The sequence below is a fragment of the Sinohyriopsis cumingii genome, chromosome 14 (assembly GCF_028554795.1).
Source record: "Sinohyriopsis cumingii isolate HCF-2022 chromosome 14, ASM2855479v2, whole genome shotgun sequence".
Classification (NCBI taxonomy): domain Eukaryota; kingdom Metazoa; phylum Mollusca; class Bivalvia; order Unionida; family Unionidae; genus Sinohyriopsis; species Sinohyriopsis cumingii.
In genome coordinates, this window is record NC_142974.1 from 11,301,148 (window position 1) to 11,323,509 (window position 22,362).

At 34.8% G+C, this 22,362-nt stretch overlaps 1 protein-coding gene across 1 annotated transcript in view; it reads right to left on the reverse strand.

Annotated features, from left to right (window-relative positions):
• Positions 1-22,362, reverse strand: part of LOC149783243 (uncharacterized) — a 69,520-nt gene that overhangs the window by 39,672 nt on the left and 7,486 nt on the right. Inside the window, exons 2-3 of the mRNA XM_089933356.1 lie at positions 11,036-11,186; positions 9,840-10,010 (exon numbers count right to left, since the gene is read on the reverse strand). Of these exons, the coding sequence (XP_089789482.1) occupies positions 9,840-10,010; positions 11,036-11,186 (322 nt within the window). The remainder of the gene's footprint in view (positions 1-9,839; positions 10,011-11,035; positions 11,187-22,362) is intronic.

The following is a 22,362-nucleotide window of genomic DNA, read 5'->3' on the forward strand; positions in this document are numbered from 1 at the left end:
TCTGACTGTGACTCTTACTCAGGGAGTAGTTAAAAAGGGCTCACTGTACCAGTTTCAGCACCACAAAACTCTGCCACCTCTAACGTATATGATAAATATATTTGCATTTATTGTTCAGGTACAAAAAGCACTAATGAACCTTACAGTATTTATCGTGTATGTTCCAGATAGGAGAAAGAAAATGCAAGGTGTCACTCTAGAGTGTATGTCCCATCCTTGAACAGGTAATCAGTTAAACAACAAAAATCAGGATGACCAGCTTTATTATATACAGAAACTATTTAGAATATAATTTTCATATTTCTTTCATTTCTCTAATTTAACATATGAAACATATTCCTTAATATTCTCACGTGTGAAAATATAAAAAGTATGAAAATATAAATATGTGCGCTTATTAAAGATTGAACAAGTAATCTCATCATGTCTTAATAATCTCGACGTATTCCGCTCAGTCCATGGCTCGATTGGTGTAAAGGGCACTCGTCGTGATTAATAATTCAGGCACCATAAACCAAAACCAGCTGTCTGAGCTAGTGACTTTGGGAGAGGTGATCGGTTTCTAACCATTGCGTACCTAAACGTAATGAGTAATAATGAAGTTGTAAAAACCCATGACATATACGATTCTAAAAAGGAGACCAGGATTACTGCTTTGCTTTGGTAATATATGCTTTGCTTGTTCACAGCGGTCATGAACCATTTTCTGCCAATAGACAACTGCAAGCGGCTTGCGAGCGATTTTAAAAATGATCTGTTCATCCTGGTGTCTTTGATGATCATCAGTATTCACTTTACTCCACGCACGTACTGATTCTACTGCCAATTGCAACTAGCATAATAGTGTACATGAATGTTGAAAAATAGTAAGAAACGATGAGTGCAATAGCGCACCCCAACACGGACTAATCAGCAATACTGAGGTCAGCACCATCAGAGGTACCATCTCAGAAAGTAGTACAGGCACCACACGTGTTAAAATCCCAAATCTGGCGCTAGTTCTCTGAATAGATGACTGGTTCATAGAGCAAACATTTGTCATAGTATTTCAGAAGTCTAGGATGTTCTTGCTTGGCTTAGGCATGAAGACGCTCTGTTATTTTTTATTGATGCACGTTCTTTATTGTGGGTGCGTAGTGGGTAGGGTGCATTTTCTCAGCCAAGACTTTTGTCGCGACGCTCGAATTGAGGCGCTCGAACTTGTCAATGTCACTTACCTTGACAATAAAGTCAATGCCAGCAAATTCATGCTTTCACATGTCTGACTGTACATACTTGGCCTGTCAATGTTTATATCGTCTGTCTGGTATAGTCCCGACAGATTAGCCACTAAAACAGCTGTTGTTGTGCCTTCACATTGATTACGTATCACAAGAGAGCGATGTGCTGTTGAACCGTGGCGGAGGCTTGTGCAACTAACTAGTCAGCCTCATTAATTCGCATAGCTGTGATGGCACCTTTCTGGAAATAAGTTGTCACTTTAATGAGTATTTCTAGATCAGCTTCTTCAACGTCACAATGCTGAACTTCGGACTGCCAATTTTCCTAAGCTCCCTTCCAGTGCCGTCCAGCGGACTAGGCGTCTTGACATCACGACATTTAAGATTGTCTGCATCAAACCTGTGATTGTATGGCAAGGATACGCAGTGGACTTTCAAAACAATGTTGGCTCAAAGATCCTTAGGCTGAACGATAGGTTTCTAAATGTGGGGAGAAGGGACGAGCACTCAAGCAGAACTCCCTTAGCTGAGGAGACCGGATTAAGCATCATTATGATAGAATACACGATGAAGAGGAGCGATAAATTAAAGTTACATCAGAATACCAAGAGAGTGTTAAACTGTAGGGATCATTTGACCGCTATCAAAGATACGTTTGATCCGATTACCGCTCTGACAAAACGGTAGGGAATCCTTTTTTCGCAAACTTGGCAATATCGTTACCTCTTTACGGACAGCGATAGGGTTTATTTTTTCCAAGACTGTTGTTGCTACACCTAAAGCATATGTCAGCCTTTAGAATGATAACATGAATAATGTACCTATAAACTAGTGTGCCGTTTAAAGTCCTATGTTGATAACCAAATAGAGGCGTTAGTTTCTAAAAAGGGGCGTAGCATCGCTGGTACGTTGGATATTTGAAAAATAAAATACCATTCATAGAAGACCAAGACTCAGCGACTAAATCCTATACTAACTATTCCACCAATACTCAGGGAGGAACGAATGCATGGTTCACTAAATATGAATGCAAATAAAAGTGTGGTGTTGGTAAATCCTAACAAGGCCAAAAAGGGGTAACAAAGAGTATACTGATACTAAAATATTCGAAACTTGGATATCAGTAATCTTTATGACTGGCTATGTGACTAACTTTGCCAATTAAATGACTCTTGCAAGGTAACAAAAGCGATACAATGTGGGAACCACCAAACAAGAACAATAACAGAAAAATAACAGCCTTGTGGCCCGAAATACGCAGTAATTAAGTCATGTGCCGAACAAGTAAGTGCTTAAGCTTCCCTGGGTGCTAAACATCCTCTTTAAAATCAGATAACATGGTGTTGCTCTGTATGCCGTATCAAGACCTGCATAGATGCTACTGTAATGCATACTACCTTCATTATATTTTTAACTTCGGAAACTTGTTTTGATTTCCATTAACGACAAATGGAAACCGCAATTCGGCAACGGTGGATATCATCAAATGTGTTACGCGAGGGTGTAGTACAAACTGTCTCATCTATTTATATTGCCTTCCTCACCTCCCAGAGATCCTTCTGAGCGCACTACTGGTCTCTGAACCTTGATAGCCGCTGGTAAGGTTCGTGGGTCTTCTTAGCTGTCCGGTTTCGTATGGGTCCTCAAGCATATCAACGTGCTCCTTAGTTTGCTTCTTACGAGGCTCCAACGAAAGCATGTCGTACGAACATTGGGGGAAGAGTCTGCTAAAAGTTTGCTCCTCTGTGACTTAGCGTTATGCTACCATGACTGCCCCTACCACCCACAAAAGCGCCTATGGGGTCGAACAAGATAGTGATGTGTGATGAGCGAAACGTTGCTGCTTTGCAATACAGCAATAAGTTGAAAGTGAAATTAAATCTCCACTTTACGTCTAACTTGCAAAGCTCTTACACACTTATGTTAAGTACTAGGACACTTAAGTAAAGTGCTGATACACGTATGGAAATCCTGTTCCTTTCATGAACTTTTTATTAATGCGATATGACAGCTCGTGGACAATATAAAGTTGGAAAAATAGATACATTTGTGATGTAACAAATGATTTATTGTCTCTGTAAATAGAATGTATGTGAAAGTTTCTTAATTTCAAACATGCAAATCCCAGTACAGAAGTGTCAGTCCAAGTTTCACAGATGTAGCCTTTTCACTGTTCACTTTGTTGATTTCAGCTTAACTTAAAAGATGGTATGATACAATTAATTCTTTTACACGGAGTGATCCATACAAGCATACGTTGCCAATTATTCACTTTATTGTAGTGTGATTACATAAATGTGTCAGACAGTTTTAAACACGCCGGTATGTAGATGACACATACTTAGTGGAGAGTATAAACGCAATAGCCAAAGCTCTCTCTCTCTCTCTCTCATCCACATTCAGACTTCCATATTTTTTATCTACCATCATTGAAAATGTCCTTCTGAGACTAAAATGTTTTTGTTGAAAGGCAATGTTTTACACGCGGACAAAGTCACTCGATCTTACGAAAGTTACAAATAAAATATACTAAAATCATAATGTTAGGGCAAGGGCACGTTCGTCTTTGGAAACGAGAGAGTAATTTCTTTTCAAGGTTGGATCAAATGAAGCAACAAATGTACCCAGTACTCTGATCGGCAACTGTGCTTGGGACTTAATTGCAAAGATCACTTAATATCGCAGAGACCACTTAATATCACAGAGACCTCTTAATATCACAGAGACCAGTTAACATCACAGAGACCTCTTAATATCACAGCGACCTCTTAACTCCCACTACAAAATTTATGATGCTTAAGAAATTAATCTTGCTACGTTGATATTCGGTACTTTACTTGATTTGCCATCTTATAAGCCGGATGATGGAAATCAAACTTGGAAAACGAATGTGCAGCAAATTTTAGTGTAAGGGAATAGTGACTACTTTCAATGTAATCCATTCATTTTGATGTACCTCCAGTACTTTCGCTACCATCCTATTCATTTGGATGTACCTCCTCTTCAGATAACTTATTCAACAGTTCAATGAAGGGATTGTGCATAGAATAGCGTAATGTCTTCAATTCTTTTAAAATCATAAACTTCGATCATATAGAAATTAGCATTGCTAGACCATAGTAAGGTTAAAGCATTACGATCGTTAGGGCGTGGGCTACTACAGTCGTCTAAAATGTATAGACAACTCGTGCTTTTTTTTAAAACAAATATGCCGTCGATTACAGGAGCGTTTAGCCAGATAGCACTGATTATTTCCAATTAAACCGTTGGGTGAATTACCACCTCTTATCCTGAATCACGCGTTTCTGGTGAAATCATACTTTAATGCTATGCAAATATGTTTCAGTTCCTAAATTTAAGATTATTCACTGAGTGCGAGCGCCAAATAATGTGAGAAAATGGCTCAAAGATATAAAGTACTATTTACGACAGGTTTTCTTAGAGATAATGCAAAGTGTTTATAAAAGCAACAATCTCATTATAAAGGGATAATGTGCATTGATTTAGATGGGACCAACGCCTGATTAAAGCTGGCTGTGCTACAAAATACCTCGCAAGAAATGAAAGTATATCCTGCAATGTTTAAGACAAAAAAGACACAGATTAGGTGTAGTGATTGGTATAAAGTACCGTCGCTTCAGATGGTAAGATGGTGAAAACCGTATGGTATGAAGATATTACGTACGTAAGGTGTACAAATATACAATGTTGCATACCGCTAACTTTATAGTACAAATCGATCTCATACATTTCAAAAGATCAGTCTACATTGACATATAGCATGCATATAACGGCGCTACTATATGCTGAGGTAAGTGAAACAACCAATAGTTATTGAGACATTGCCAATAACGGTGCCACTATATGCTGAGGAAAGTGAAACAACAAACAATTATTTAGACATTACCAGTTGTTGTTTTGTTGTTGTTGTTATATGGTTTAGCGCCATTTTTCAGCACACGATAGGCTATAGATGGAGGCCAGTATTAATGGTGGAGGAAGAACCCGGGAATACCCCGGAAAGAACCACCGACCCATGAGAAGCTAATGGCAAGCTTTCCCCCATACCCACATTGACCGAATCCGAGACTCGAACCCACGCAGACAGAAGTGAGATGGCAGTGATCCGTAACGGAAAGCGCTTTGGACCACTCGGGACATTACCAGTAACGGTGCCACTAAATGCTGAGGTAAGTGGAACCACCGACAGTTATTTAGACATTACCAATAACGTCGCTACTATATGATCAGGTAAGTGAAATAGCCAACAGTTATTTAGACATTACCAATAACGGGGTGCCACTATATGCTGAGGTAAGTGAAACAACCAACATTTATTGAGACATTAACAATAACGTCGCCACTAAGTGATGAGGTAAGTAAAACAACCAACAGTTATTTAGACATTAACAATAACGGTGCCACTATATGATGAGGTAAGTGAAACAACCAGCAGTTATTTAGAAATTACCAATAACGTCGCCACTATATGCTGAGGTAAGTGAAATAGCCAACAGTTATTTAGACATTAACAATAAAGGTGCTACTATATGATGAGGTAAGTGGAACAACCAACAGTTATTTAGACATTACCAATAACGGTGCTACTACTCTAGCAGAAACCGTACACAATATTTTGCCGTACAGATACTGTACACAATATTTTGCCTCTAATAGAAATTTTGCACTAAATTTACTCGATCCTCAAATACGTAAAGCTCTGAACGATCACCAATTGAAAGACATTAAATTGAAATAGGAAAGGTAGATATTAAAAGAACTTCCATCAAACAGTGTTAAAGTCAGAAATTACCAAATTAAGGAGCTGCATAAATAATTGATGATAACGGGGGAAACAAATTGTTTGCAGATGTTAGTCAGACGGAGATAATGTATATTATCTGTTGCTGTTCCCGACTGACAAATAATAAGCAAATATTACAAGAAATTAAACATTGAGGTTGAACAATCCACAACAGATGCTAAATATATGATGAAAGAGAACCAGTTAAGAAATATCGGCGTGGTTCAGAGTTTTATTTTAAAAAATAGTTTCACGGATAAAACATATCAGAACAAATGTGATTGATTTGAAGCAAATGTTAAAACATATACACAGGCATTATAATTAATTATTATTTGTACAATGGTTTTCAACCATTATGTACTGAGATTCATTATGGAAGACAGTTTAAGTAGAATGAGAGATACACAAACAACCTCCTATTTATTCAGTGAGTCTACATAATTAATATTTATTTATTTTAAAAGGAATCAAGAAGGTACTATTTTGAGGATACTTTTAATTTTGAGATCAATATTAAACGATCCCAGAAAACATACAGCAGTATAAAAATGTGATACTCGTAAATGCAACAAAACAGCTATGACCACGTCGGTAGTTATGACTGGAGGAACTATGGACAGTGGTCTATGGCCACATCAATAGTTATGACTGGAGGAACTATGGGCAGTGGTCTATGGCCACATGAATAGTTATGACTGGAGGAACTATGGGCAGTGCTCTATGGCCACATCAATAGTTATGGCCGGAGGAACTATGGACAGTGGTCTATGGCCACATCAATAGTCATGACCGGAGGAACTATGGACAGTGGTCTATGGCCACATCAATAGTTATGAAACTGATAAGGAACGAATTAGGCAAGAAGTAAGAATTAGACTGTATCTTAGAAAAACAGCAAGAGTTAAAATATAGAAACTTGAATAGCTGAATTAAAGATTGAGAGAACAAGGTGTAGTCACCCGACACTTTAGCAGCATCGACGATAATTTTATGTCGGTTAGTATTGATGACGGCATATATTTTTTAAAAGCTAATGATAATACAGAGCACTTTAAACCAAACAAAACTTAAACAAAATGATTCTAGTCAATCTTATGATGATCTGGTTACATATTTATTGAACTTGCGACAGGTATTGACGTGGATGTTGCATTCAAACTCTTATAAAAAGGAAGACCATAGGTCATTTTTGTTTATTTATTTATTCATAAAAATACTTCGCAACGCAAACATCGTTTTAAAAAGGAGAATATCATACTACAGAGCTAAATACCACTGTCCTGTTTATAACTGTATTACGTATACATGTAGCAGCATCGAATATATCGAAACTGTTATACCAATCATTGGGATAGGTACTATTAAATCTGCATATTTTGAGAACATTTCTTTGCACCTGTAAATGTTGTGTCGACTAAATTCTTTGCCAAAGGCTCTGCTCACAAAATGGAGGCAGTCAACAAATATACTTTTCCTTCTTTTTGGAAGTTTCTTTAATCGATCCATTCAGCCAAGAAGCTCTTGCTAAATGATACGTGTTTCTTTGTTATATTTGTAATAATGTTTACTTAACCACAAGGAATTGACTCATCGACATTTCCAGTGAAGAAGTCTGTATCCTAGCATGATAGATAGTGTATGAAGAAGCATTAGAAATTTGCTTACATGATGTCTAAGTAGCACCTGTAAAGGTCTGAAGCACGGTATTGATTGGTTAGTAATAATGGCCTCAAACTTTGTTCCTTAGAACCTCGCTATCATGTATATCATCACATGCATTACTCTAGTTCAAATGATTTTATCGTTTTCTGTTAATTGCATTGTCTTAAAGCATTGCAGCACATCAGCTTTGCACTCATGTCCAATCAGTTGCGATGTATACAATTGCTGGCAGTACCTCTGTTAACAAATGGTATCTATTGATTATAGCTTGACTTGACGAACATCAAAACGTCTGATAGAATGTTTTAAAATGTGTGTACTGTCAATGAGAGATCTAACTGCTAATTAACAATAGGACGTTCTTGTCGCATACTTTCAAAACCGCAACAAACAGCATACAAAACTTTTAATTGATGATGATACTTTTAAGTTAAAAACTGATCACTCTTCAGGCTTTGTATAATATACTATCTGGTGTTTTCTGAACTGTAAATGCACTAGTTTACTTTTATTTTCGTTTTGTTGCTATAGGAACCCTGCACTTTAAGGCCTCCATTTATTGTTATTTCAATATAATTGTAATGAGGCTTGTGTCATGTATTAAAAGTGTTCAAAACAATTTCTCGGTGTGATCATTATTTTCTTTTACTGTTTGTGTACGTAGTATCAATATAAAATCTACTGCAAGCATGTGCGATTTTTAGAGCCGCACGCTTTGATGGCAATAAGCGATAAAAATCCGTCTCGAGTCAGAGGTCGCACATGTCTCATCTGCAGTCATCACTCATAATAAATTACCGTAGTTCATTGTGCTATATATTTTTTAATTAATAGAAGACATTTTGTATTACACAGTAATTTATGTGAGAAGTCCAGTTGTAACTTGCAGCAAAACAAACTGTTTAAATGATGTACCACTTACTGATTTAATATAAGGGTTTACATGGATTGACATGGATTGACATTGATTGACACGGATTGACATTGATTGACATGGATTGACACGGATTGACCTGGATTGACACGGATTGATTTCATATGTGTAAATCCATAAACATTCACCTCAGTGCAAAATAAGGGAAGTTAGTATGTGCCTCAAGAGCTCGATGTCATTTTTGTCTTGCAAAGACAAGTGTGACCCAGAAACCTTCGGGTAGGAATACGATAAATTAATACACAAAATGAAATTACCTATTGGTTTTATCCGAATTAATTCTGTTTAATCGTGTTGATTGCCCCAGGGACCAGATGTATTTAAATTAAAACTCGTACTATTTTAATTTCACCAGTGTACAACAATGTCAAATTCAGTATCATGTACTTCAGCTATTTTCATCGGATTAAGACATGAAAAGTCAAATTAAGTCCCTAAAAATGATTACAAGGCATATTGCAGCTGTTTTGTATCGGTCTTGGGATTCACCATCATGGGGCCAATACATGTTTCAAAACCTGTCAACATGGAACCACGAGTAAGGGGCCATGTGAACCCAATAACATATTCTCAAACCATGAACCTTCTCTATGTAAAAAGCTATAATAGATGGGGTGGGGTACTTTTCTTTGCAATATAACAAGAATGAAAACAGATTTAAACATAATATTTTAACCATTAAGATGAACGAATAAGAATCATCATATTTAAACGAGCGTGTCAATGAAACTGCTTTATAAGAATATGGAAACTGCTTTATAAGGATATGGAAACTGCTTTATAAGAATATGGAAACTGCTTTATAAGGATATGGAAACTGCTATATAAGAATATGGAAACTGCTTTATAAGGATATGGAAAATGTTTTATAAGAATATGGAAACTGCCTTATAAGAATATGGAAACTGCCTTATAAGAATATGGAAACTGCTTTATAAAAATATGGAAACTGCTTTATAAGAATATGGAAACTGCTTTATAAGAATATGGAAAATGCAAAATGAAATATAAAATCAATCACATGAAAGGAAGAACAACCGCTTCTGACAGGAGAGAGACCATTCCCTGTCAATCAATTGTTCCAACAATTACTTTTAAAGAAGCGCAAAGACGTAGCCGACGGAGATAACACTGATAATGTTTCTTTGATGCAGTTCAGGCCAGATACACAAGAGTAAAATGCAACATGAAAGTAATAATATATACACTTTTATACCGTTCTCAATAATATTTCCAAGCAGAAAGCGATCATCATATCCCTCTGTAAGTGTTAGCGTTGATATTCGAGAGGATCTGACATCTTCGCACGTGTCGGGACTGGCAAAACGTACTGTCAGTGGCAGCTTGTAGTTTTCTACAATGTCTTCAATCAGCAGTGGCTTCCACACTAAACACACAAAACAAAACAAAGAACTGGAAGGTAGTGGTAACAGATGGAGCAATACCGAGATGGGTGAAGAGATTAATACAAATTATCTGACTTTAAACTTGGTATAATATTCTGAAATATTTTGAGGCATGAATTCATGTACCATAATCCCTTGAGGTATACACTAACACATAAGGTGTCAAGAGTACCCTATGAAAGTTTGCATGTTTTACATGCGTGTTACTTTTCTTTAGTGTCTTTGTTACAAAAATTTGTTTAAAATTCTAATAACATCTTTAAAACATGTCGAATGAAAATATTCTAACAATATTGTTAGCCTTGTTTCTAAAATACTGCAACTAATAGCATTGGTCGTTTGTTTGTAATCTAAATTACTTTCAATGCTAACGTGCTAGTGATTACAAAAGAAATACATGCAAATCTTATTACTTGACTTGCTTAACTTTACATATTTATCTGAAACTATGTATGTGATCTACATCAGTTTGATTTCAACCACAAAAAAAGATAATAACATATATGTAGTTTCATAAACAGTTTCGCAAGCAAAGTAATGAGTTTCCATGGTACCAGTTTGATTTACATTAAAAATAAAGACAAAAACGAATAGGATAGAAACATAAATAAACGATCAGTTTACCGAATGTTGAGAGCTATCATTACAATGGATCCATCCTCTTTATTTTTGAATAGCAAAATAAGATGCACATAAATACATGCGTGCGTGCATTCATGCATGCATACATGCGTGCGTGCGTGCGTGCATGCATACGTACGTATGCATGCTAAGTTTTCAGGCAGAACCAATTGATTTTCTGTAAATAAATGACAGATTGAAAACTTCCATAAAATTATGACATTTGCAATATTGTTTTTTTTTACATGTTATCTGCAGTCTGCCAACAGTTGAACAAGGCAGGTTTGAATTATTATCGGGAAACAAAATATCCTTCATATACGTACTTCAAATTGTTAATATTCTTCAAGGAGTAGTCCTAAATAATATTCCTCACAATGCATACCTTTGTCTTTTCCCAATCTATTTTCGTCGCAGATAAACATCGGATTATGATGATTAAGTGGTATGGAATATGTAGTTTCCGAGGAATTGTCAGTTTCCTTGACAACGGCCTTAATGCGCCTCTGTTTGGAGCATGTATGAAACCGTATGATCTGAAATCAAGAATAGAATAGAACTTGCCACAACTGAGGTGTTGCAAACGAAACTAGAACAAGCTGAATACTGGGCTCATACTAGACTTTAAAGATTACACACACCCCCAAAGTAAGAAAATAAGCAACGGATACTCTATAAGTTCGCTAGAAGTGAGATTAAAATTTATAAAGTTATTGAGATATCCTATTTATGGCATTTGCACTTATATACATATAGTGACTGAAACCGAGGGAAGGTTAAGATTACAATCCAACGTTTGCTAAATGTCCTATGATATGAGGTACAAATAGTGTGAACTAATTGACAGCTTAAAGAGACAAAGAGACAGTCGCTCAGATACACAGAACTTATGTTTTCATACAATCACAATTAAGAAAAATTATCTTGACTTCATTTTGGATTTAATAGAGTGCAGATTTGCTCTTGCGACCTCACAAGCCTTTGACAACTTATACATAAAATTGGAAACATAATCAAGAAGATTCTCTTTCAATAACTTCAATGGTCCAAGCACAGTGTGTCCAAAAACCAGTTCAAAGAGACTGAAGCCTAAAGATTCCTGAACTGATTCCCTCACAACAAACAATAGTAAACGAATGCCTTCGTCCCAATCTTTACCCGTATCAAAACAATATGATCGAATCATATTTTTCAAAGTCTGATGGAATCTTTCTAATGCCCGTTGGCTCTCATGATGATAGGCAGAAGATTTGAATTGTTGGATGCCTAATTCGTGCATAACTTTCTGGAAAATTCCTGACATGAACTTTGAGCCTTGATGAGACTGAACAGGAAGGCCAAATTGAGGAAAAAACTTTATCAAAGCTTTTAACTATTGTTTTAGATTTTATATTTCTCCAGGGAATTACCTCTGGAAATCTTGTTGACGCACACATAATGGTCAACATGTATTGGTTACCTGCCTTGGTCTTAGGTAAGGGACCGACACAATCTACAATAATTCTACTAAATGGTTCGTCAAAGGCAGGACTAGGTTGTAGATGAGCCTTATGTATTTTCTGATTGGTTATTCCTACAATTTGATAGATATGACAAGATCTACAGTATTTACCAACATCACATTTGATTTTTGGCCAATAGAAGTGAGTCAAGATCTTGTGATAAGGTTTATTGATCCCTAAATAACCAGCTAAAGGAGTTTCATGGGCCATGCTAAGTATTTCTTGTCTGTAAGGTTTTGGTAGTACAATTAGTTCACTGACCACTGATCATCAGCAGGTACCTCGGGAGGTCTCCATTTTCTCATAAGAATTCCATTTTTAATGGAATAGCAGACTGGAACTTTACTAGCTTCAGTTTCACTAATGGCCCTTTGAAACAAACAGGAGATCTCAGGATCTTTTTCCTGTTAAACGACAAGTGATTGTCGTTTCTCACCCTAATTAGAATAATGAGAATGAGTCGTTAAAAGAGGATCACTGTGACCAATGACATCTGATTGATCCAAACAAGGAGTGAAAGTGACTTCATCAAAAGCCTGACCAATACATGTGTCAATCAAAGAAATACTTTTCTTATTAACATCCTACTCAAGAGCTTACTTTGCCATAGCTCTGGTAACTGCACAAGTTGGGAATAAATCAGGGAATTCTTTTTTAATTGGATCGACTTTCTCATCCAAGCTAGGCTTGTCAGATAAAAACCCCAACCTTGTCTCCAGCTAGGTCATTGTCTAGTAATAAATTAATGTTCTCAACGGGTAAAACAAACACTGTGCCGACTGTCACGGGTCCTGATACTAAGTCTGATGACAAATTTACACAATGGAGAGAAACATTAACAAAGCCGCAATCTACTCTCTGAATAAGAACACTCTCATTAGAAGAGGACTTCTCAGAAAATGGCAAATTACCTGACAATAAAAGACCCTGAGAAACTCCTGTGTCCCTTAATATATTAATAGGGATAAGATTGGCCAAATCACCCACGAGTGATATAGAACCCTTTGATATGAATGGTTCATAATTCTCCATAATAAAATCAGACTGGGGTTTATTAGATCCAACGAATGTATTGCTTTCCATACATGACCGTGACCTTGACCTCTTAGAAATAAGAGCATTTAGAATAGGTCTGTCTTAATTCTGATGCCTATTTTTCAATTTGTAGCTATCAGAAATAACGTGTCCTTTTTTCTTGCAATAGGTACACCTAGGAACAGACAACGATCTTTAATCAAGCTTACCAGAAGCTTCATTTTTCGAAGTTTTGCCAGTTTGAATTTTAGATGGGCTTGTATTAGGCTGAAATACTTTTCTGCCAGAAAACTGTTGTGTAGAAGTCTTATTTACAAAGGGAACTTTATGAGTTAAAGAATACTCATTAGCAACACGAGCAGCATTACCCAAGGTTTAAATCTGATGCTCGTCAAGATAAGATTTAATGTCACTATGGACACAGTGTTTGAACTCTTCAAGTAATATAAGTTGTTTGAGACTTCCATAAACTTGTTTAACTTTCTTGGCTATGCACCATGTATCAAATAAATGTTCTTTTTCTCTAGCAAAATCCACGTGATTTTGTCCAGCTTCTTTCCTACAGTTTCTGAATTTGTGCCAATAAGCTTCTGGGGCTAACTTAGAATCCCTTAAGATGCATTCCTTAGCCGTATCATAGTTACGGGTTTATTGAACTGACAGTGAACGGTAAATATCACTAGCTTTACCAATGAGTACACATTGTAATAATTGAGTCCAATGCTCCCATTTCAAATTTTCAGCAACTTTTTCAAAATAAGGAAAATATTTGTCTACATCTTTTTCTTTAAAACGGGGCCAAAATCTAATATTCTTTGCGAGACCAAAACTTAAATTTGGATTTGAGGTATGAATGTGCTTTTCACTTGCCACTTTCATTTCGTTCACTCCACATTGATATTCCATCTCTAGCTTCTCTTTCTCCAACTGTAAATGCATTTGCTCTTTCTGTAACTGTATTTGTTCTTTTTGTAACTGCATTTGTCTTTCTTTCTCTCATTCTTTCTTACCTAACTGCATTTGCATCTGTTTTTCTTTCTCACTTTCGTGACTCTCTCTCTCTCCTCTTTCTGAAATTGTAACTTTATTTGTTCTTTTTGTAATAATATTTGTTCCATTCTTTCTACAATTTCATTTGTTCTTTCTCATTCTCCAATTGCACTTGAATTTGCATTTGTTTTTCTTCTTTATCTTTCTGGAGTTCCAGTTTCCTCAACTCCAGTTACATCTTGCATTTTAATTTTTATTCCTTTACTTTTATGTCCAAGTCTAATACAGACTTACTGATCCAAACCAAAGCACCTTTATCCAAATCATTATTTTATACCAAATACTGAACCAAAATATTTCTTATTTTTTGTTGCGTTAAGGAAGCATTTACTTCAGAAAGATCGTATTTTCTGGCAAGTTGAATCAATTCATCTTTTTGGAAAAAATCTAATTGTTTCTGGGTAGGATTTGAAAGAAAGATTTCCACTTTTGATGACATTTTAGAAAAAAGATTGCCGATTCAACTAAAGCTTTCAAAAACATCGGGATTTTAAATTTCCCAAAAAGACAACAAAATTTTCTGAAATATTCTAGCCAAAATTCAAAATTATCTGATGACTAGCGCCCATTTCTTACGTTACGTGTTTAGGCTCGAATAGGAACACAAGAAAGAGTGAAAACAGCAAGCTTTGAAAAATGTCCCTGGAAGAATACTGTAAAAATAAAAAAATAAGGACTTACGGTTTTAAGAATCAAATCCAAAAATAATCCAAGAATAATCCACGAATTAAATTTTAGAAGTCCTAATAATGAAATGTTCTAATGAATTCAAGTTCGAGTCCAAGATGGAAGGCTATGACGTATGCTATATCCTGTACTGTGTTGAATTATACAGTTCCTTGTAGAAACAAGAACTATCACTCCGGTTTCGGAAATCCGAAAAAAACTTTTAAGAAATGTCTTTGTTCAAGAATTCTGTATGAGCACTCAAAAATATTTCCAGTGAAACGAATAAATCCTTTTGAAACCAAATAACTTGAATAAACATTAAATTATAATTCCCAAAATGACACAACAAAAGAAACACCTTTAAGTCTCAATGTTTAGAAGCCCAACTGAGATTATTTCTCTAAACAATGGTTTGAAATTTGAATTTCACGCAAAACAGATGCCCGTATCAGGGTGACGTGGTCATATTTACATATAAAATATCACGTAGCCCCTGTATGTCCTTGATAAGAACCAATCATTTTACTCCAAGAATAAAAGTTGTTTACTTCACTAAAAACTATTTACAAGTCGAGTGTCATGTATCCATCACAGCCTCGATCTCAACCTTCTTATTCCTACCTTAAAAATAAATGTTAAAACCACTTATTGACGTGGCTGTTACTAAATTTGAATTAAGGTCGGGAACTTTGTCAGCTTTATGTATTTACAAAAATAAACAGTCAAGGTCAAGCTATTTTCTGGAAAAGTATCGAGTTCCTAGTAAAAAGAACTACATTATTTTGACATATAATGAAATTAAAAAATTAAAACAATTTAAAATTTTAAAACAATTAAATCAGATATAAATTGAAGCAAATATACATAACAGCATTAAAGACGAAGACAGAAATTTTCACATCATGTCTGTCACTTATGCATTGAACGTAGCTCCAGCTCAAGGTATTAATATTTTCTGGCGAGATAATTAATATATTTAAGAGGTTTTAATGATTTTAGTTGTTATATATAATTCGAAAAAGAACGTGAAAACCTTTTAACAAACTGTCAATAAAAATGACTTAAACAGATTCGTTTAAAGATGCAGGTGACATTAGGTGCAAGTATATATTAAATCAGTAATAGATGAAGACATACAAACATGTGAAACTGAATTAAGCACGGGGTGTCAAACGTAATTCACTGAATACTACAAAAGCTGGTATTAACGTAAATCAGATAGACAGCATGCAGAATCTCATAACAGTTCGTGTATGCTAATTACTTTATGATTATGACGTTGTACGAGAGGATATTAAACTTGATAGCTTGATTGTAATACATGATCTTATACGATATATACACGGTTTGCTGGCTATATTTAATGAAAATGTATACATTAAAGATTCTGTATTATTTATTGGATTTATATATATCTAGATACAGGTTACACACATTACTTTCTTTACAAACAAGTTATTCTATTTACAAATTTAGATTTACATACAAATAAATGAAACATTCGAATCTTGTATTTAATATTAGTTCTGCTTACGTATGAAATGCACCCCACCCCACCCCTAAAAAAATAGAAAGAAATTGGTGATAGAAAATACATTACACAACCGATAGTCTACAACTGTACCTTACGGGAAATACATCCAATTATAATTAATCCCGACTTGATAAACTCCAGAAAACGACGGCGTTAATAAATCTGAAACCTTCTATTACGATTCCCTCAGTTGTTTTGTTTTTACGTCTACATTTGGCGACATATACATATAAGTATTGTTTGTTTTTTGAAAGGAATCAGGACATATGCGTCTCTGAACGATCATCTTTAATGCTATATATCTATCCTAACTGAACAACGATCACATATTACATATTGAGGGTAATCTCGTATTAATGCTTACAGTGAAGTACAGATTCTGCGGTCGAAAACCAACAAATTGTAATGTTCTTTTACTCCATCAACACCTGCCTTTTGTAATTTCTAACATCTGAGTATACATAATTAATATTCTTTCTTGGCAAGCTTGTACGATATATGAAGCCCATTTATGCAAAATTTTATCATTAAATCCAGAAAAGATCTGTCCACGTTTTATTCCATGCATATACGAATCCTGAAATGCTGAAATGATTATACCTTAGTATTGTACATTATTCATATATGCACCTTTTGACCATTCTTGCTCCGAGTGGTCTAAAGCGCTCTTCGTTACGGATCATTGCCATCTCACCTCTGTTTGCGGCGGTTCGAGTCTAAGATTAAGCCAATGTGGATATGTGAGAAAGCTTGCCAGTAGCTTCTCGTGGGTCGGTGGTTCTTTCCGGGGTTTTCCCGGGTTCTTCCTCCACCATTAATACTGGCCGCCATATATAGCCTATCGTGTGCTGAAAAAATGGCGTTAAACCCGACAACAACAACAACAACAACCATTCTTGCTACACATATTAATCCATTTAAAATCTGTGTGGGTACGTGTGCGAGCATACCTGAGCAACTGTGACCTTTTTTTAATAATATAACTTGTATAAAAAAATGGGGACCATATGGCACAGTGGCTTTTCATAACTAAATGTGTTATCCTCTTAAATAAGATTATTATTATTATGTATTGTTATTATTATTAACGTTTGATATAATGACTAACTTTGTGAACGAAAAGTACCCGAATGGATTTGCTTTCTTAATGATTTTATAACAAGAGATGGAGGGAGGGAGAGAGAGACGTATTGATGTGGTAGCTGATTGATGTGGTAAGTAATACAATAAGTAATACAATATTGATGAGCATTATGATGAACTAAATTTAGTATAAGATGATCCAAGATAATGTGCCAAACAGACAGACAGACAAGTACTATATTTCAGCAGATAAAAGAAATAATTATTCCTTAAAAGTATTATTCATCGTGCTTTTTAATACAGGTATATCATTTACAGAAGCTACGAAGGAATAAAAATACACAGAAATTAGTTATGTTAGCGTTAACAATTGTTTTATAAACTAATCACTATCATGAGTGTTTGAATTTAGCATCTATGTGTAGGGCATTATGTACTAGCTGTGTAGGTGAAACAAGGAATTATTCCATTTGATTATTATTAGTATTTAAGGAATTATTCCATATTGATTGTTATTAGTATTTCTTCTCTAACAAGGAATTATTCCATATTGATTATCGTTAGTATTTTAGGAATTATTCCATATTGATTATTATTAGCATTTCTTCTTTAACTTGGAATTATTCCATATTGATTATTATTAGTATTTCTTCTTTAACAAGGAATTATTCCATATTGATTATTATTAGTATTTCTTCTTTAACAAGGAATTATTCCATATTGATTATTATTAGTATTTCTCTTTAACAAGGAATTATTCCATATTGATTATTATTAGTATTTCTTCTTTAACAAGGAATTATTCCATATTGATTATTATTAGTATTTCTTCTGCAACAAGTAATTATTCCATGTTGACTATTATTAGTATTTCCATATTGATTCAAGTTCGAATCTTGTTCAAATTAATTTCTTCTTTTCAGAGGCAAAATTCTCAATCATATCGTTAAATGAAATTCTATTCTTTGAAGAAAAATAAAATTGAAAATGATTGCACTTGTGCAGTGTTTTTAATGTATTATGCAATTAATCTTAAACGGACGATAACATATTTGCACTTTTTATTCCTGTTTAATATCGTATTTTGTCAGGCTTCATACGATATTACAGTAGATAGTTAAAACAGAACCTTTTCGTTACATATTCAAAATGACATAAACATTCTCTTCAATCATTTCTTTATTTAATTTACCGTTCAAATACATCTTAAACTGTAACGAAATATGGTTTTGTTAGGCAATTTGCTGTTTGCTGAAAGGAGCATTCGTCTTTTCTCTCGCTTTGTGCTCTGAAAATGACACATTTAATATTTTTATAGTCATTAAAGGCATGTAACCATACGATTCGTTTCTGTCTCTTTCCATCCCCCGGGACATTTTGCAGCCCCCAGCGAGGATACAGAAAAGACATCACAATCTAACTTTCATTTAATTAGTTTTGCGACTTGCTGACTTAGTGCCACGCCCCAGGGAAACCCCGGTAACTCAAACCATACTTTGTGATTGTGTCATAAGTGTTGGAGACACCTGTAAACACCCGGAATCCCATATCACTGGAGACCATTCTGGCTAGTACGAACGGACATCCAATGCCTTTAACAAGCTTTTCTCACCGGAATCTTATGTAATATGTGCACAGTGAAAACATTTGATTCCTGGGTATTAATTTGTTGAAGAACAAACACCATTTTCGAAGAGGTTTTACGCTTCTCTTCTCTGCGCTGGACAATGACATTTTGATTATTTTAGGACACATTTTAATATTTGTTTAACATTCGTTGTTTTGGGAATACTGTTGAGTTTTCATTCATATTGTTTCCACAACCTAATTTGTTGTTCGTTCAACTTTTTCTACTGTCTTTTATATCTTGCATTGAGTTTGATATTTTTGTTTTCAAATTAAAACTTCAAGTTAACATATTTTGTACTGATTTCAGGGTATGTTTATTTTGATATGAGAAATATTTAATTCGTGTACTAATCGCCTTGCTTGCATAACATTTACGCTTCGCGTCCTCACTGTACTTAGGTACTGGGACAGTAATCTTTCCTGAATTAAATTTTAAAAATGTCCTTAAACATTAGGCTTGTGTTTGCTTTCATTATCACATCCATGCCACCAAAATTCTTCCTTTCAGATCATTTCATAGCACTGGTATATTTTTTTTCATGGTATATGTTATAGATTGCATTTTTCAGTATATGCCAGTGGAAATAATTCCGAAGAATATTGAGAGATTATCCGTTCCTGTATGTTTATTGCGATCTATTCAGATGTGTCCTATGCGTAGCCATATTGACCCCACCAGCAGCGACATTAGCAGTGACGTAACATGAATATTATTCACCGAGGTTTAAATCAACTTAATTGTTTTTATTCATTTCTGCATAACCTGTTCCAGTGAGAAACACGTGTTGCATGTCATATTACCTCTAATTATTTTACCGTACTGTGGCATCTAGAACAAGTCCTTGATCAACGTGACCTCTAGATTCTCTTGCCATAGAGCAAGAGAATGTGTTATTAAATAGGTAGGATGAAAATGTAATTTTACAATATCTTAATTAGACTGGGATGTATGGGGTGCTTCCGACTGATTTGTGCGAGTTTGGTTATAAATAGTTTGTTTATGACCTTAGAATATTCTAGAAACGGACTTGTTTATAAATTAATTGAAAGTTTCATTGAAATTACTTACATATAGGTAAAGGGGAAATGTGTATAAGCAGGGACTTGATAAACAAATATGTAATGCCTGTTGTATGATCAGTCTGAGGGAATCTTTTACAGCCGTGTTGTGATTCGAGAGGAATTATTTATTTCAATTATTATTATAATTATTAAGTGCCCATTGATTTTAGATTTACACGTTGTTTTGGAATTATTCTGAACTAACTCAAAGCAATTCTGGATTACATCATTGTGTTACATCAGAACATTCAAGACTTTTGGAATTCATTCGGAATATTCTATACTTTTTGACATGGTATATTTAGGATTATTTGTGATTCGACTCATAATACAGCAAGTGTCTCATACATTTTCATTTTGTAACTTCGAGAAATACAGTATTTCTTGACTTTACTTAAATTTTTGGTTTTACTTCTTTCTTTTACATATATTAAGATCTAAAGTCGTAACAGTTGCTACATAGAGATGCAGATTGGAATATATCTTACCAAAAGCTTTACAATGGTCCATATACGAAAGTCGGCCAGAAAAGAGTTGTTGAGATCCAAGTTTTGGACTGGATTTCATATAGAGAGGTCGAAAAATGCCAGCCGCCACGAATATGATCAAATTAAAGACTTCGCCAATTTGCAGGAGTTCCTGTTATCAACCAAGAGTATGCTAAAAGCGACAAAGTCTTAAATTAAAGAACACAAGTCCAGAAGGCAACGGTAAATTGACGTACGATTTCGCAACTTTGTTCCAGTAACTAGATACTCTGTATCTAACAATAATCGCCTTGGAATTAGGGTTTCGTCGGATACAATGTCTGAACAAATTTCGTCCTCCAAGCTCTGTGTGAAACTGTAAGATTTATAGCTGCAGTTTCCTCACAAAATGCAACATATGTGAAAAATGAGTTTGAGTAATGATGTAGCGCCTGTCGTGATGAGAGAGAGAGAGAGAGAGAGAGAGAGAGAGAGAGCATATATCTAAAACATTATCAGAAAATCAAAGAACTAAACTTTAAATGAGGTTAGAATATCTGGGTAATTACAGTATCAGATACCAATTTCACTACGTCTGAACAGAAACTGGTCGAACTTTAGAAGTAAATTTATAAGCATCCAGCACATTTGCGTGACTATTTCAACCATCCGTAAAGCACCGAAACAAAATAACTAATTCAAAAGAATCTGATTTACCTCCATTATAAAGGAAACCAATGCAAAATAAAAATGGATAAAATATCTTTTGTACATAGATTGTTGTCCGCGATACAAAACAAGGACATATATGTTATTTATCAACACAATTTTAATATTTTTGTGATACGTTAGGATTATAATTTAAAAGAAAAAGATGTTCATGTATATTTTTAGATATTTTTTTGAGAGGACAAGCAAGCAATTATTTTAAAAATAAACAATTTAACTTCAGATGTGTACTTAATTGTCAAGGAGACGCATCCATTCACAAGGTCTTAAAACGAAACTGAAAGGTAAAAAAATGAACCATACCAATTTATAGAGGCTTTACAGTGACAGATGTTAAGTTCCTTATATATCCTTTCCACTATAAGCTCTAGAAGTCAATATGTTGATTCAACGAACCATTAATGACAGATTTGTTATGTACGATGTAGAATCAGACGATATTTACTATAATTACCGATTCATTATGCATGTTGCAGAAAATGATGGTATTTACTTTAATGAGATTCGTTACGTATGATGTACAAACAGGTAGTATTAACGCAATGAGAGATTCGTTATTCATGCCAAAGAAAAAGATAGTATTTACTTTAGTGACAGATTCGTTACGCGTGATGTAGAAACATGCGGGAGTTACTTCAATGACAGATTTGTTACGTATGATGTAGAAACATGTAGTATTTATTTAATGAGAGATTCGTAATATAATACATAGAAACAGAGGGTATTTACTTTAATGAGATTCGTATGTATGATATAGAAACAGACAGTATCTACTTTAGTGACAGATTCATTACGTATGATGTAGAAACAGACGGTCTTTACTTTAATGCCAGATTTGTTGCTTAAGATGTAGAAACAGCTGGTATTTATTTAATGAGATTCGTAATATATTACATAGAAACAGAGAGTATTTACTTTAATGAGAATCGTATGTGTGATATAGAAATAGTAT